At 52.4% G+C, this 17,836-nt stretch overlaps 1 protein-coding gene across 3 annotated transcripts in view; it reads left to right on the top strand.

The window, feature by feature from the left end:
- The window catches only part of MYOM3 (myomesin 3), a 54,563-nt gene that overhangs the window by 22,658 nt on the left and 14,069 nt on the right, over positions 1-17,836 (top strand). For all 3 annotated transcript variants that reach the window (XM_081817727.1, XM_081817728.1, XM_081817729.1), the window contains exons 15-27: positions 1,360-1,543; positions 2,996-3,170; positions 6,217-6,338; positions 6,740-6,927; positions 7,187-7,313; positions 8,354-8,532; positions 11,205-11,319; positions 12,335-12,491; positions 13,130-13,239; positions 14,691-14,735; positions 15,225-15,361; positions 17,456-17,600; positions 17,746-17,805. In XM_081817727.1, the coding sequence (XP_081673853.1) occupies positions 1,360-1,543; positions 2,996-3,170; positions 6,217-6,338; positions 6,740-6,927; positions 7,187-7,313; positions 8,354-8,532; positions 11,205-11,319; positions 12,335-12,491; positions 13,130-13,239; positions 14,691-14,735; positions 15,225-15,361; positions 17,456-17,600; positions 17,746-17,805 (1,744 nt within the window). The remainder of the gene's footprint in view (positions 1-1,359; positions 1,544-2,995; positions 3,171-6,216; positions 6,339-6,739; positions 6,928-7,186; positions 7,314-8,353; positions 8,533-11,204; positions 11,320-12,334; positions 12,492-13,129; positions 13,240-14,690; positions 14,736-15,224; positions 15,362-17,455; positions 17,601-17,745; positions 17,806-17,836) is intronic.

Raw genomic sequence — 17,836 nt, 5'->3', positions numbered from 1 at the left:
CAGCGAGTTCCCCCAGTGCTTCTGGATCTTACCTGGCATGCCCAGACTCAGCAGAGGTGGACTCTGGCTGCATCACTCACCTGCATCACCCTCAGCTCTTCACCCTCTATCTGCCCAGAGATGCGGGATTCATGGCTGCCTTTTGAGTCCCTTATGCTGTGGAGAGCGAGCAGGTTTGAGCGAGCACCCACACCTGAGCTTAAATACCAAATACACTAGTTATTAGATACGTGACCTTCAGCCAAGTGACCCAAACTCCCTGAACACAAGTTTTCTCATTGGTGGGGAAATTTAACACCCACCTCCAGGGTTATTGTGAGAATTCATTCATTTTCTCATTTATTGGTCCCCCAAACATAGACTGAGCACCTCTCACGTGCCAGTGCTGTTCCTGGCCCTGGGGATGTGGCAGCAGATAAAACAGACAAACCCCTGCCTCATGGAGCTGAGCTTTGAGTCAGGGGTGCGGGGACTGACGGTAAAGAAGATAAGTCAGGAAAATACTTAGCACATTAGCTAGTGGTAGGCATTAAGGAGAAAGACGAAAAGCAGGGAAGGGGTTTGAAGTGTTGGGGGAAGGGGTGGCTGACATTTTAGATGGGGGGCTGGGAGTCCTCCCCGGGAAGGTGAGTTTTGAATAAAAGCATAAAGGAAATGAGGAGCCCACCAGAGATTTCTGCGGGGAAGAACATCCCAGGCAAAGGGATGAGCAAGTGCAAAGGCCCAGAGGCAGGAGTTGGGCCTGGTGCCATCAGGAACAGCAGGGAGGCACAGGGCAAAGGGGAAGTGGATGTGGCCAGACAGGTAACAGGGGTCAGGCCACGGAGAAGCTTTGGCTCTGAGGGAGATGTGGTTGTGGGCAGCCAGGGACGTGATCTGACTTGTGTTGTGAAGGGATCCTTCCGAGCATCGTTTGGAGAAAAGAGTGATGTAGCTCTGGTAAAAGATGATGGTGGCTTGGATCAAGGCTGTAGCGGGGGCATTAGGGTGGGAGGCCAGGGTTGGATTCTGGATAAATTCCGAAGGTGGAGCCAACTGGATTTGTTGATGGAGCCCTATTTGGGATGTGAGGGACAGAGGGAAGGAGTCCAGGATGGTTTCAAGGCTTTTGGCCTGAGCCACTGGAAGGATAGGTCCCATCAACCGAATGTGGGTGGGTTTAGGGGAAGATCCAGAGTGGAGTTCCGGACATGGCAAATGTGAGATGCTCAGGAGGCATCCAGGTAGAGATGTGGAGGAGGCAGGTGGGTGCAGAGCTCCGTGTTCAGGGGCAGCCCGGGCCGGGGATCAGAGCACCTGGCCCAGAGCCCCGGCCCAGGCAACCGCTGCATCAATGTATATTTCTGTCCTTTGTCACAGTCAGTCATAGGTAGTGGCACCTGGGAGGCCATCAGCTCAGAAACTCCTGTGAAATCCCCAAGATTCGCCCTTTTGGATCTGGAGAAAGGGAAGTCATACGTCTTCCAAGTGCGAGCAATAAACCAGTATGGCATGAGCGATCCCTCGGAGCCCAGCGAGCCCATCGCCTTGAGGGGGAAGCCAGGTACCGGTGTGATGCAGGAGATGGGGGCCAGGCCAGGCTGTCGGCATCCAGGGCCGGGGCCCCATCGCTGTGGGGACAAAGCCATGCTCACTTCCCTGTCCCTGACCCCTTCTTCCCACCATGAAGCTGAAAAGCAACATGATCTCAGGCCTGTCAAGTTTCAGAACACCAGGAATTGTCTCTCTCTGAGTAGGGAGCTCGTGAGAGTATGGGAATTTTTTTCCAGCTCAACAATTCACAGGTTGCAGAGTCCAGCTGGTCCAGCGCAGGAGCCGAGTGTGAGCAAGTGGTCCCTCAAGTCCTAAAGCTGTCCCATCCCAAGCCCTGGCTCACCAGGCAGGACACCTCTTGGCAGCAGCACAGCGTGGGCCTGGGCGAGTCATGTCCTAGCTGCAAACCTTGGTGTCCTCAGCTGCCAGACGTGTTGTTCTGAAGGCCTGGTTATTGTTCCCACCTCCACCCCTTCCTGAGTCTCCCAGGTGCAGCTCCATCCTGGCCCCCACCTCCCGGGGCCCCTCCCTCTTCTGAGGCCTCCGGATTCTGGGGTTCTTGGAGTTTTGATAAGATCAGATTAGAAGGTTCCCTGCAGCTGTCTTGACTGACTGGCCCTTTAAGGAGCCCAGCTGCAGCACTACTGAGCCCAGAGGAGCCTGATGTGCTGCAGGGCCCATTTGGGGGAGAGAGCAAAGCCCTAGATTTGCTCTGTTCCAATAATATAGGAAATACATACATACATATATACACACACATATATATATGCACACAGATATATATGTGCATATATATACATATAATATGTATTATATGTGTGCATATATTATATAATATGTGTATATATGCACATATATATCTGCATATATATATTTGTGTGTGTGTATACATATTCACAGCAAATATGAATGGGTTGGTGGGCAAGTGATGTTTTCCTTTAATTTTGGCCCAGTTACCATTTAGATTTAGACATGATTCGGGGTCCGGCCAGTGAGCTGTTTATGATCAGATGTGGGCAGTCTCAACCACAAGGAAGTTTTAGGACAAAGTTCTAGTACAGTTCAATAAAAGAAAGGAGAGAAAAAGGGGGGAGAGGAACGGAGGGAAGGGAGAAAAAAGGGAAAAGCATTTACTTGTATGAGAAATGTAAAATTATTATACAAAAACGAGAAAACACAAGAAAAGCAAAAGAGAGCAGTGGGGGAGGGGACAGAGACTAAGGATGAATGAATGGAGGCTGCCGGGAGGAAGCAGAGATGTTTGGAGGCGAGAGGGGAGAGGACTTGAGACTAATAGGGCCCAGGAAGGGGATGCCCGAAGCCCCATGGCAGGCCTGCTACCCCACTGCCACCCTGGATTGCAGGGGGGCTTCTCCCAGCCTCTCCCCACACCTCTCCCCGCCCCAGTCTGTTAGGCCAGGTCGCTCAGCATCCTCACACAGCCCACGTTTCTGTTTTGTAGGTACTCTTCCTCCTCCAGCTCAAGTTCAAGCGTTCCGAGACACACAGACCTCTGTGGCCCTGACCTGGGAGCCCGTGAAAGACGCCCCAGAACTCCTGGGTTATTACATCTACTCCCGGGAGGCAGGATCCTCTGAGTGGCAAACGGTTAACAACAAACCCATCCAAGGCCACAAGTGAGTTGCCCCCCGCCCACCCCCTTCCTGCAAGGACGGGCCCTAAGGATCCTGGTGCCTGCCATTTCACAACGTGCCGCTCGGCACCGTTCTGAGCTCTTCTCCTGTATTAGGTCAGTTAGTTCTAACTGAATCCTCTGAGTTTAGAACTGTGATTTTTATTATCACCATAGAGATGAAGAAACAGAGGCATAGAGCACTGAGGTAACTTGCCCCAGCTCCCCTAGCTAGTCGTGGAGAAATTGGGACTTGGCCCGGATGACCTTGTCTTCAGCGCACACTGGCCAAGGGCATGCTGTCGGCAGAGGTGACGGGCTGAGTGTCGTCCGTCCAGGGGCTTGGAGACAGAGGCAGAGGATGCAGCCGCGGAGGCCTGGGTTCAGGCGCTGCCTCCACCCCTCACTCGCCTGGAGCGCCTGTTCTGACACTCGCCGTCCCCAAGCCCAGGGGGAGCCCCAGAGCCTCCGCTGTCAGCTGGGCTGGTAGGACCAGACTCTCCTCCCTGCTGAGGCTCCCTCCTCACTCACAAGGCCCTGATCCTCGCAGACACAGTGAACCTCGAGGCTCCTGGGCTCATGACTTCTATCAGTTTTGAGGCTCCGTGGGGTCAGGGTGGTGACACCCCTCCCCTCCTTTCCATCAGACGGCTGGCTGGGCCCTGAGCACCTTGACCATGATCCCCTTGATCATCTGACCCAGAAAAAGGGACAGGACCTTGTACCCCACAAGTCATTGGCGTCTCGTGGTCAGCTGTGAGGGGTCACTCATAACTTGTTATTGCTAAAGTTCCCAAGTTGGAGAATCATCCGATTTTTTACAAATTCTGACAGATTTGACCAGGTTGTCTCTAGAAGAACACCTCTCCCCCAGCTTACATTCAGTGTGCTTCCCTGAAGGAGTCACCAGAAGGGAGTGGCACGTCTGGGACACGTATCACACACGCAGTGGGGCGGGGGTGGGGGGGTGAGGGCGCGGCAGGCTCCTCTGGAATGTCCAGAGAACTCACCACATGCGTGCGTGCGTGCGGTCGGTGATAACGTGTCATGGCTGGAAAGAGGCAACCACCACTGCCCAGGAGTGCTGCCTATGTGAAGGTATCAAAGGAGCCCAGAGGGGCTGTGGGGGTCCGGTTCCCTGCGGTATCACCAGCCCCGCAGCACCTGGCTCTCACTGGAGGTGCTCAAACAGCGTCTGAGTGTCTGAACAGATGACTAACACAAGGGCAGCCTCTGCGCGGGGGTTCAGGAGGCCTGGGCGGCAGTCCAGACTCTGCTCCTAGCGGGCTGTGGGCTCTTGGCTTGCCTCTTTCCTTCTGGGGGAGGCCCTCCCCACCTGTAAGACGAAGAAACGGGACAGTGTGATCCATCAGGGCCCCTCCAACCTTCCAACATTCAACTTCATCCTCATCTCCAAAACAGGGGTGAGTAACCGTACCTTCCTCAGAGGGTGTGGTGACGAGGGCCCAAGTTGACGTAGACGGTAGGGAAAGCCACGCTAGACGTGTGCGCGTGGTTACTATCCCTGCTGGCCTCATCATCTTCTGTTGTCAACAGGGGCTGGTCCAGGGAGCTGCCCCCAGCCTCACCAATTCAGGTCCTCCCTGAGCTTCGTCCCCTTGGGGCTTCATCCCTCGGACTGAGGCACGTTCCCCATTCGAGTGCGTGTCCCTGAGCCGGGAACTAGCCGGGAATGTCAACCATCAACACTTGATTTCAGTCCTCGGGGCTCGTTGGGGACACCTGGCTGAGAGAGGCTCCCTGTAGAGCAAGATTTGCTGCAGGACACTGTTGATAAAGGAAAAGAGAGAAAGGGATCTGCAATTTGGGTTTCCTCAAGAAGGGACAGGATGAGGACATTTTTCTCTAAACCAGAGCGTCTCTGGATGACAGTGCTCTTTGGGGGTCTTGAAAAGGACTCCATGCTTTAAAATCACAGCTCTCATAATAAGAGCCGCTGTTGTGTTTCAAGGATGAGGCCCAAAGTCCTGGAGATGCACCAGGTGGCACAGGTCTGGGGTTGGCTACCTGGGCCTTCAACGGGTAGCTTTCCCAGCAAAGTTGCAATTTAATGGTGGGCTCTAAAAGAGCCACATCTTTTTTTTTTTTTTTTTTAAAGATTTTATTTATTTATTTGACAGAGACATAGCGAGAGAGGGAACGCAAGCAGGGGGGGTGGGAGAGGGAGAAGCAGGCTCCCCGCTGAGCAGGGAGCCCGATGCGGGGCTCGATCCCAGGACCCCGGGATCATGACCTGAGCCCAAGGCAGACGCTTAACAACTGAGCCACCCAGGCGCCCCGAGCCACATCTTTTAAAATCTTCTTTTTCCCCAGTTTCACTGAGAAATAATTGCCATACATGACTGTGAGTTCAAGGTGGACAGCATGATGGTCTGATTTACATATATTATGAAATAATGACCACTATAGGCCTAGTTAACATCTTCCATCTCGTATAGACATGATAAAAAGAAATAGGAGTACCTGGGGGGCTCATTCGGTTAGGCATCTTTCTTCGGTTCAGGTCATGACCTCGGGGTCCTGAGATCAAGCCCCACATTGGGCTCCCTGCTCGGCAGGAAGTCTGCTTCTCCCTCTCCCTCTGTCCCTCCTCACCCCCGACTGGTGCTCTCTGTCTCTCTCTCTCAAATAGATAAAATCTTTTTTAAAAAAAGAGAGAGAGAGATGATTTCTCCTTGTGATGAGGACTTTTAGGATCTACTCTCTTAACAGCTTTCTTGTATATCACACAGCGGTGTTAACTATGATCACCATGGTGTATATTACATCCCTAGTACTGATTTATCTTAGAACTGAAAGTTTCTACCTTTTGACCGCCTTCCTCCAACCTTTCAAATCTTAATAACGTCACCCTCCAGGGTGAGGGCATCACTTTGGGGGCAGGAGCAATATCTTTAGGTAAGAACTGGCCCCAAACCTTCAAATCCTATTGCTGGTGGCTTACTTATCCCACAAGGTTGTTCTAAAAAGTTCAGTGATGTCTGCAAGCTGTTTGGCCCTCCCTGAAAGCTTGCACATTTCTCTTCCAGGTTCACAGTTCCTGGGCTAAGGACGGGGAAGGAGTATGAGTTTTGTGTCAGATCAGTCAGCGAGGCTGGGGTCGGCGAGAGCTCAGCTGTCACCGAACCCATCAGGGTCAAGCAGGCTCTGGGTAAGTGCAAAGGGCAGGTGCAGCCGCACGTCTCTCGGGGGCAGCTCTGGGCTGGGCAGAAAGCAGGGGCTTTTAGACCACATCTTGGAGGGTCCAACCCCAGAGGCCAAGGGAGCGTAAGTCCTCTGAGGGGATCTAGAGCAGATCCCGACCCCCACCCCTTTCCTTTGGGGAGGAAATGACAATGGCCTGAGGCCATAGGGTGATGTCTGACCAGCTCTGAGGCCCAGGTGCCCTGCAGGTAGCAGAGTCAGGTTTACCAGCAAATGCTGCTGGCTAAGTGAGTAGCCCCAGAGCAGGGTGGGCATCCACTGGGGGAGGCTTGTTGGCTCCCTCAGGCCCCCCTGCCCAATCTGGCCACCCCCAGGAAGCAGCAGTCCTCACCTCGTTCCTCCCCACAGCCACACCATCTGCCCCGTATGATTTCATGCTCCTGAACTGTGGGAAAAATGATATGGTCATTGGGTGGAAGCCCCCCAAGCATCGTGGAGGTGGCAAGATCCTGGGCTACTTCCTGGACCAGCACGACTCAGAGGAGCTGGACTGGCACCCGGTCAACCAGCAGCCCATCCCCACCCGGGTCTGCAAGGTAAGCCTGGAATGGGGCCACTGGCCTGGTGTCCTGGCCAGGGCACGTGGAGACCAGAGGTCACTATTGGAGGTCCTAAAGCCAAGAGAGGCCTCAGGTTCCCTGGACTCGATAATCTGGCTAATTTTCAAGTGCAGATTCACTTGGGCAATCTCATTTAAGGCCCCCTGGTCTTCCTGCTCTGACCTCTCCCCTGCCACCGTACCTCTTTCCCTTCGGCCCCAGCCCTGGCTTTCACCATCTGTCTCTGCTCTTCAAGGTCAGTAACCTTTGTGAAGGCCACTTCTATGAGTTCCGTGCCCGGGCAGCAAACTGGGCAGGGGTTGGCGAGCTGTCGGCACCCAGCAGCCTGTTTGAGTGCAAAGAGTGGACGATGCCCCAACCAGGTGAGAGGTCTGAAGACACTGAAGTCCAGCACCTGCCCCCGCCCCGCCCCCTCCCCAAATCCAACTGGTGAAATGAGCACCACCGAGCTTTCTGTGCATCCAAGCTTGCTCTGTTGGTCCCAGACCTCAGACCACTGGCCCTTTCCACCAAGAGACCCTGTAATCTCTGACACAGACAGTCTTAACCTTGCTTTAGAGGACCCCTGACCTTGGCCATCAACTGGCTCTGTAACCTCAGCATAAATTACCCCTTAGCTCAACACACCATTTGAGCTCTGATTCTGGCCACAGACCAATGTCAAACCCCAAGGGCACACTGCTAGGGTGACCAACATCCTGCACACCACTCCCACAACCCTGTGAGCTTTCCCCCATATGAGCCCTCACCTCCTCCCTAGGAAGCAAGGATCACAACCTTCCATCATTCTGTTCAGCTCAGTGCTGGTTTTTTCAAGCGAATGGCAGATAATGAGTAGGTGTGATGCTTGAGACAATAATTATAAATAACTGGTATTTGTTGGGTACTTAGCATGTACCAACAGATTCCACAGATTATGCCATTAATGCTCATAACAGCACTAGGTTATAAGAACTATTATTATCCCTACTTTGCAGATGAGGAGACAGGAACATAGGGGTCGAATAACTTACCCAGAGTCCCCATAGCCCGAGAAGGTGAAGCTGGGGCATGAACCCCGGGGAGCTGACTCTGAAGGTCATGCCTTAGCCCCAACACTGATCACTGAAAGAACAAAGAGGTTAGAAGGGTTACTGCTGCCTGGGATAGGGAAGGAAAAGATCACGGATGCTTCTGGAAAAAGTGATGATGAGCACATTTTGAAGAGTTAACCCTATTTCAGGCCCAGGCCAAAACCAAGCTTTGTCATGAAGCCAAGGCCTGCCAGGTCCCCACTGTGCCCAGAGCAGGCGCTCCCAGGCCCGGTTGTAACTGGCAGACTGACAAGGGTTGATGCCTGGCCACCCGGCTCGCTGCCCACCTCTCTGGCCGGCCAACTCCTCCTCTCCCCGACCTCCCACAGGCCCCCCGTATGATGTGCAAGCGTTCGAGGTGCGGGCCACCTCCCTGATGCTGAAGTGGGAGCCCCCGCTGTACACAGGAGCTGGGCCCATCACAGGCTACCGCATCAGTGTCCAAGAGGAAGGCTCTGAACAATGGAAGCCTGTCACCCCAGACCTTATCTCTGGCACCCACCTGAGGGTGAGTCCCTGCCCCTTCACCCCATGTCCCACCCTGAGCCTTCCCTGCCACTGGACATGGCAGGATTACAGAACATCAGGGCCGGAATGACCCTCAGAGATCGCTGCCCTCACTTAATGTCAGCAGAGGACCAGAAAAGGGGTAGGGGCACACCCAGGGTCACACAGTAAGCTGATAGTTGGGCTGGCTGTCTTAACCTGCTCGAAGCTGGGCAGACTGCTCCTAAACCCTCACTTATCATCAGCCAGGTATGTCAGCATTGGACATGCATCCCCCTTGAGCACCGAATTCTGCTTCTGGGATTGGATTGTAGGGAAATGATTAAGCAAGTGTGCAAAGATCTAAGGACAAAGATGCTCACGGCAGTATGGTTTATCAAGGCAAAAGTTGGAAATAATTTAAATGTCCATCTGTAGGGGGTTTGCTTAAATAAATCAGTGTATCCTTCAAGCGGAATCCTGGACCAGGTAGTATAAGGACTATGGTAGTTTAAGGACAATGGGGTGGACCTACATGTATGTACTGACATGAAAATATATCCATCATACGTGGCTAAGAAAAAAATCAGAATACAAAGTAGGCTATTTATGTTAGATAACATACTACATATATATATATATATATATATATATATCATACATTAACAAACATCTACGCAGATAGATATTTCTTAATTTAAATGAGAAACAAACTCTAAACTCTTTCGATAAATAAGAAATCTAGCAGAATCATTGGTTTTATTCACCTGGGGTGGTGGTTTTAACTTCCACCACCTCACAGAAATTGTCCATGCCGGAAAACAAAGTGTCTATTGCAGCATTCTCAGTGGACACAGATCGATACCTTAGACCATCAGTCAGAGTCCCAGACCTCCAGGTCCCTGGGGCCGCCTCCGCACACCCAGCGCCCAGCCCTGCAGCCAGCCTGGCTCACGGGCCGCCCATGTTTGAGGAACAGGGTGAGGACAGTTCCATGATGTGGATTAGATTTTGTTTTCTGGAGCTCTAGGGAAAGGGGGAACGTCTTCTCCAGCTCACTTTGCTGAGGTGTCTTTCACCGACGGGCAGGAGGGTGAGCAGTTCTCAAGACCACAGGTGAGCATCCCATCAGTTAGCACCAAGAGAAAAGAAGGCAAGTTCGAAACGCCCAAAACAATGTGGAAAGAGTAAGATACTAACAAACATGATGCACGCCACGTTTCTCATGGCTTATGTGCATTTCAAAGTCTAAACGGATTTTTACAAAATTGTTATTTCTGGCGATCTCTGGTGGGGGGGCGGCTGCCAGGGGGGCTGTAACCCTTCCTTTTATATTCTTCTCTATTGCTTTAATATTTTTCCAACAAGTGTGTATGTCTTTTATACTCGGGAGAAAAAAAAAACAAAACTTTAATTTCGAGAAAATAACAGCAAGGCCACCTAAAACAGAAGCAGGTAGGACAAGCCTTGGCCAGGGGCATGCTCTGAGACTTGTGGTTTCTGCTCCATGGGGCCAGGCTCCCTGCGGTCGAATCAGCCAGTGGTGGACAGCCGACCCGAGAGAGCCCCGAGAGATGGACGGTCCCTCTGCCTCCCCACATAGGTTGGCCCAGGCCAGAACTGGGTGGGCCTCGGTGACTTGGCACCATTTCTGCATTGTGGGTCATTGGCTGGCACTCAGTCATTTACTAAATGCCTTTTGACACCAACTTAGTGCCAGGTCTGGAACCAGGTCCTAGACATAAAGAGCTAAATAAGTCTTGGTCTTTGGGGCAACAGGCAATTACCAGACTGTGCACTGTACCATTGAGGGGGGTCCAAAGAGATTCTGGGAGTTCCAAGGAGGAAGGTAAGAGACCCTTCCTGGAATCCTTAGATCTGCCTGAGCTGAGTGGTCCAGGACGAGTTGGTATTGGCTAGGACAAGAAAGAGGGGAGGACATGCCAGGTAGAGGGCTCAGCAAAGACAAAGGCGTGGAGCCGTGAAAGGGGAAACAGATGAGGTGAACGTGGGCACGTGGAGGGGTTCCCCAGAGGGGTATGAGCGCAGAAGACTAAGGCCAGACTAGGAAGACTTCAGGAACTAAACCTCAAAATCTGAACTTTACCCTGAAGGCCGCTGAAAGAATTAAACACAATCCGACCGGCATCTTGGAAAAATTGGCAGAAGGAAAGGTAGCCTGGGAAGGGCCTAGAGTCAGGGACACCATTTAGGAAACTGTTGGACTAATCCAGGTGAAGAGAAATGAAGCCTCAATCGGGGCCGTGGCTGAGACACAGAGAGGAGAAGCCATGTTCGAGAAATGTTAGGGAAATAAAATATGAACTCGGTGATTAGATGGGTAGGGCTCCAGAAAAAGATGTCAGAGATGGTCCCCAGGCTTCTCTCCGGGGTGATGGTTGGAGAGATGGGGCACAGGAAAGGAGAGTGTCTTCTTGTTGAGAAGCAGGTGATGAGTTGAGCGGGCAGAATTCCGGGGGCCACGGGCGTGGGAGGTAATCCCTGCGCAGGGACCAACTACAAACTGGGACTGGGGAGGGCAGTGCGCTCCTAGCTTGCCCCCCACCCCAGGGCAGCCTGCGCCCCGTGGAGTTCCACGAGAAGGGCTCCCTGCAGTCCACGGCCGGGGCCGTAGGGAGGGCCGGTCTTCGCTGTCCTCATGCTCACTCTCGCCCACCCCTCCACGTCCCCCAGATCTCTGACTTGCAGCCGGGGAAGAGTTACGTGTTCCAGGTTCAGGCCGTGAATTCGGCAGGTCCGGGACAACTGTCCATGCCCACCGACCCCATACTCCTCGAAGACAAGCCAGGTAGGGGCGGGCAGAGGTGCCAGGACCACATGGCCGGGCTGTGCCACTGAGGACAGGCGGGGGCCAGAGGAGGGCCGGGAGGAGCGTGTGGATCTGTAGCAGGAAGGGACCCCCTCCCACTGCCCCCTCCACGTCATCCAGCTCTGCCTTTCCTTCTTTCCTGTTTCTCCCCCCACCCCACTCCTGTTTCTTTCTGTGGGACCCCAAGATATGAGCGTTTCTTTCTCTTTGATGGTGTCTTCCCTTCTTTCATATGCCGTATTCATCAATTCACACAACGCTTTGTGGATGTTTAAAATAATACCCAACAGCATTCCGGCTACCCCATGAGGCTTTGTCTGTCTTGCAGTCACAACTCCTGAGGTCCCCTCCTACCACACACGCCAGGTGCTGAGCTAGATCCTCACAAGGCCCTGGCCCTCCCCACAAGCCCCTGAGTGAGGAATCACTGCCCCCACCTTAGAACTGATTTTGTTGTAGCTCCGAGGTTAAGTGGTCTGGTCACACAGCTAGTCCGTGACGGAATCACTCGGCTCTGCGAACTGTAAAGCACGTTCTCTTTCCATTCTTTTCCTTATTCATTCATTACTTATTATTCTTTTACCAACACATCTTTGGTGATGCCCACATTACAATGGGGACACAGCAGTGATGAGAAAGCGAGGCCCCTGCTCGCACATAGGGGAGGGGCAGGATGGACAGGAAACAAGGAAATGATGATCAGGTGATGATTTAGGAGGGTAGTAAGTGCTATAAAGTAAATGAGCAGGGTGGTATGGTGAGGTGGGGCTTACTTTAGCCAGAGTAGTCAGGGAGGGCCTCCCTGAGGAGGTATGACATTTGAGTTGAGAAGGAGCTGAGCACAAGTCCTTGGAGGCCACAGCAAGGAGACAGGGGGTTATTATTTTATTCAAGCACAATGGGCAGCCATGGGAAGGTTTAGCAGGGAGGTATATGCTCTGGTTTATTGCTTCTAAACGTTCCATGCCCCCCTGCCCTTGGATCCTGCCCTCAGATGCCCGAGAGATCAAGGTTGGTGTGGATGAAGAAGGCTTTATCTACTTGGCTTTCGAAGCTCCTGAGGCCCCTGACTCGGCAGAGTTTCAGTGGTCCAAGGACTACAAGGGCCCACCAGACCCCCAGAGGGTCAAGGTCGAGGAGAAAGCTAACAGGTAAGTGAGGGGAGAGGGTGCGGCCTAACCATCCCCAGGCCCCAAATGTTGGCAGGTGAGCTCATGGGTGAGACCACCTGGCGGGACTCACAGATAACGGACCTGACAGGGGCTGCCTGATCCCGGAGCCATGAGGGGACAGTGCATTTAAGGGCAGAAAGGACAACATTCATTAGCACTTCTTCTGCAAGGAATGGCATGTGCCTTCGCACGTGTGCTTCCAGGGAGACCTTGGTCTCTAGCCTGGGCGCTTGCAAACGCTGACTTGCTCTTAAAAGTTGTCTGGGCTCAGCATCCTCATCTGTAAAAAGAGGGGTTGGGACCAGATGTCAAATGTCCCCACATCTCCCTCCCCCAGCGCCAGCAGCTCTGGCTTCAGCCCAGTCCAGACGATGACTTGAGCCCTGGGGGGAGAGACTGGGCAGTGCGGCCAATGAGAAGAGAGCCTGGCTAACGGGGCCATTGAAGCGGCCGGGCCAGAGCTGCCCTGGGTAGGGCTCCCAACGGCAGGGCAAGGAGGCAACCACCCCTGCTGCCTCCCGGGGCCAGGGCTGTGGCGGGGGGGGCGGGGCCTCCAGCTCCCAGGCCTCCAGTGCACAAGGCGCCTCCCTGAGTCTCTGCTCTCCTCTGTCTGCCAGGTCCAAGGTCATCCTGAAAGAGCCTGGCCTTGAGGACTTGGGCACCTACTCCGTGGTGGTCACCGATGCTGATGAAGACATCTCGGCCAGCCACACGCTGACGGAGGAAGGTAAAGCCCCCACCCCACTGCCGCCTCCCCAGAGAGACGGGCCCAGAGGAAGTCCCAAACACAAATGTCCCCAGAGGCTGGCAAGAAGAAACAAAAATTAATAAAGCAGCAATTTCCAGAGAAGGATGCCCATTCAGCCAGCCAGTCAATTAATCAGGATTTATTGAGCACCTGCCGTGTGCCAATGGGGATTCCATCAGTGGGCGCAAGAGTCAAAAATCCCTGCTTGGTGGAGTTCACATCCTTCTTGTCTCTCTTTCCTTTTTCTACGTTCGATAAATGCAAAGGTGCCAGAATCCTTTCACCTTCTTCTGTAGCCCCAGAAATACAACAGTGCGGTGTGAGCATAAATTGCAAATGGCAGCTGGTCTGAGGAATGAAGGTGACAATAGGGAGCAGTGGGGACTGTGGCAAACCAGAGAGTAGATGCTGCGTCTCAAGGGGCATCCATGTTTGATGATTTAAGCAGAGCTGGAGCCGGTGCAGATGATGACAAGACTCACTCTCTGCTGTCTCCAGAGTAACTGAGGGACAGCCCATTGCCTCCCCTGCTGGTTGCTCAGGAGACCCTCTGATTTTGTTAAGAAGCAGAAGCCAGACAGGCTCAGGTTCCAATTCCAGCTCCACAGTTTCCTGGCTCTTTGATGTTGAGCAAGTCATGCCACCCCTCTGGACATCAGCTTGCTCATCTGTAAAGGGACATTATAATCCCCTCTGGCTGCCCCAACTGAAACAATGTTACGCACACACAATTCTAGGCACACGAAAGCCATCCACAAACAGGATATGTTTGGGATTTGTTTTATTTTGCTTTTACTTGCCATGAGTCCAGACTCATCATACTAAGGACTCTGGGGCTTATATGGGAAAATGAAGTATGGGCTCTACCCCTGCCAATTCTTCCATCCACACATATTTACTGAGCACCTACTGTGCCAGACACTCATGTAGGTCCAGAGCTCAGCTTAGCAGAAGAGACACATCTACAAACCTAACACACAGAAGCAGTAAGTGAAGAGACAGCACCCCACCGAGCTGCCCTAGCGACTTGTAGACTGAAGTGCTCAGGAGAGGGGCCAGACCCTCCAAGGCAGGACAGCATATTACAGTGGGGGAACACTGGGGCTCAGGGACCAGTGAGCCTGGAGTGGTGGGAGGTGGGCAACAATGCTCGCCCCACAGCGTTGTGTGAGGACTAGTGACGTAACGTGGAGCCTGGCACTTGGTGGGCCCTTCTTGGAGGAGGTGACACTTGATCTCAGGGTGGCCCGCAGCAGCCCCTCCTTCCCCCTTGGTGCCCCGGGGCCAAGGCCCACAGTGCTCACCATCACCTCCTGTGTAGCAAACGACTCCGGGTTGAGGGGGGAGTCTCTTGGGATGGCTCCCGTGGACCCCACTGCCCAGGCATTTCATTCTCTTTGGTTTTTTCCCCTTGTTCCTTCCTGTCCCAGAGTTGGACAAGCTGAAGAAGTTGAGCCATGAGATCAGGAACCCAAGTAAGCTGGGCCCACTGGGGTGTCCTGAGCAGAGCTGAATGGGGTGGAGAGCCAGAACCTAGCGGAGGGGCAGAGGACGAGAACATCATGGGGCTGGAGAGTCAGGGGCCCAGGGAGTCAGCAGTCCATGAGAGGGAAAGGGGCGGCTGGCAGGGAGGGGAGGGGGTACAAAGGAAGGCAGAGCAGATGGTTTCGTCTCCTTGTAATCATTATCATTGGCTCTTTAGTAGTTTGGATTTTGGATCATCTAAACCTCTACTTCCCTGTTCTTCTCCTACAAAATAGCTCTTGATCTTCTTGCTTTACTTCTCTTAAATTCAGTCCAGTTCATTACAAATCAGTGCAACATGAGTGAGTGGCATGGCCTTCAGACGCTTCAAGCACTTTGCCCGTTAAATGCCCAGGGTGTGCTCAAGGTGGGGCTGGTCGGGAATGAGGAGGGGAGAAGGGTGCCCCACTCACCCCTCCTCCGTGTCCTTTGCCTTGCAGCGATCAAGCTGATCTCCGGCTGGAACGTTGACATCCTCGAACAAGGAGACGTGCGGCTGTGGCTGGAAGTAGAAAAGTTATCTCCGGCCGCTGAGCTGCATCTAATCTTCAACGAGAAGGAGATCTTCAGCTCACCGGTAACTGGGGGCTCAGATTCTTAGGGGAGGTACCCCTGCCCGAGATGTCCGCGTCCCAGCACCGCCCCCTAGTGCACATTTCAGAAACAGCCACATGCTTTGGCTGTCCCAGGGATGGGGTGAGGGTGGGACACCTGGCTTTTAGTTGTGGTGGAGGGCTCAGGGCTAGCTGCCCGCCAATGCAAGGACTCTCCCACAGATAAAGAATGCCCATGCCCCCCCCACACACAACTTTTGAATATCTTACCAGACATTCTTAAGATTAAAAACCTACATTCATGCTCATAATTATCCAAGCCTAGACCCTAATTCTATAATATAAATACAACGGATTTTTGCACAGTTTGGGGGTTCTTTTAAAGATTTTCTTTTTATTTATTTGAGAGAGAGAGAGAGAGAGCACAACCAATGGGAAGGGGCAGAGGGAAAGGGAGAAGAAGACTGCCCGCTGAGCAGGGAGCCTGATGTGAGGCTTGATTCCAGGACCCTGAGATCATGACCTGAGCCCAAGGCAGACGCTCAACTGACTGAGCCACCCAGGTGCCCCTGCACAGTTTTAATATACACCAAATAGAGACTTATTCTACAAGCCACTTTACCTATGCTCTTTCATTCATTTTCCTGTTCTTCTCGTACAAAATAGCTTTTGATCTTCTTGCTTTACTTAATTTCCCTTAAATTCAAACCAGTTCATTAGAAATCAGTGCAACATGAGTGAGATTATGTTTGAGCATCTACTATTGAAATACATATGGCTTTTATTTCTTCGTCATATTACAGTGGTGGTATTACATTGCTTTTCTGGGGGAAAAAATCATGTGTGTAGGTTGTATTAGATTGAGCCACGAGTTGCCCATAATCAACTGTTTTTACAAACATGGCAATTTCGATCTCAGGAGAGATTCAATCATGACATCATGTTATTTGCACATTCCATCTCTGGGTGGCAAAGTGGCCATCAGAAGATATATGTTACAGAGAGGGGCACCAGTTCCAACAGAGGAGAAAGAGCTCAGGGCTAGATGTCAGAAGACTCATACCCACCTCCTGAGGGCTGTGTGCCCTTGGGCAGCTCTCTTCACCTCTCTGTGCCACAGTTTCTGTATCTGTACAATGACAGTTGGTTGTCCCAGAATCAGAAGAAGCAAATGAGAAAACTGATGCGAAAGTTCTGCATAAAGATTAATCATGACCTTGGCACATGGTAGAGGATGTGTGACCAAGTCTGCACTCTGCAGCGCACAGCATTGGGACTGTTGGTTGTCCCTACAGAAAAATAAAACCAGATGGCTCCCTCAAATCATACATACAAATAAATCCAGAGGGAATACAATCCTAAATGTGGAAAATAAAACTTTTTTTTTTAAGATTTTATTTGAGAGAGAGAGAAAGCACATGAGAGGGGGGAGGGTCAGAGGGAGAAGCAGGCTCCCCGCTGAGCAGGGAGCCCGATGCGGGACTCGATCCAGGGACTCCAGGATCATGACCTGAGCCGAAGGCAGTCGCCCAACCAACTGAGCCACCCAGGTACCCCAGAAAATAAAACTTTTAAAAACTGTTAGAACACGACAAAATGTAAATGAGTGTTAATTCTGGGTAGCAGGGCACCTGGGTGTCTCAGTCGTTAAGCGTCTGCCTTTGGCTCAGGTCGTGATCCCAGGATCCTGGGATGGAGCCCCGCATCGGGAGGCCTGCTTCTCCCTCTCCCACTCCCCCTGCTTGTGTTCCCTCTCTCACTGTATCTCTGTCAAATAAAATCTTTAAAAAAAGAAAACTTCTGGGTCACAAGTACACAGGCATTTTTTATATTATCCTTTATACTTTTATGGGGATTTGTAGAAAGAAGTAGAAAATGTGGCACCGTAGGGGTTGGGGGCTTATTATTAATTGCAATTAATTCAAGCACCCAAGACTCTTTCCTGTGCCTGCTGGGCCCCATGGGTGTTCCCAGGACCCCCGCCCTGGTCTCCAAAGGCTTCTCACTCCGCACATATCACCCCCCAAGTCCAAGTACGCCCTGATTTGTGCCCCACAGCACAAATCCCCTGGGATAGGAAAAGGGCAAAAAAGATTCTCCGGGTTTATTCTCCCCAGAACCGCAAAATCAATTTTGTCCGAGAGAAGGGCCTGGTGGAAGTGATCATCCAGAACCTGTCGGAGGATGACAAAGGGTCCTACACTGCTCAGCTCCAGGATGGAAAAGCCAAAAACCAGATCACCCTGGCACTGGTGGATGACGGTCAGCCACGCCCAACCCCCACCCCTGCCCCAAGCCCGACCTCAGCTCTCCACTCTCCGCTCTGGGGCTGTCTGTCCATCTTCCTGCCCCTCTCCGGACCTGCGCTCCCGCCGGCTCAGGCCAGTTCCTCCCTCTGTGTTCACAGATTTTGACAAACTTCTGAGGAAAGCAGAAGCTAAGAGAAGAGACTGGAAGAGAAAACAGGGTAAGAACCTCTGGGGTGAAGTTCAAAAGAG

The sequence above is a fragment of the Leptonychotes weddellii genome, chromosome 4 (genome assembly GCF_054177405.1).
Source record: "Leptonychotes weddellii isolate Sample4059 chromosome 4, ASM5417740v2, whole genome shotgun sequence".
NCBI lineage: Eukaryota > Metazoa > Chordata > Mammalia > Carnivora > Phocidae > Leptonychotes > Leptonychotes weddellii.
This window is presented reverse-complemented; position numbering and strand designations above follow the sequence as displayed.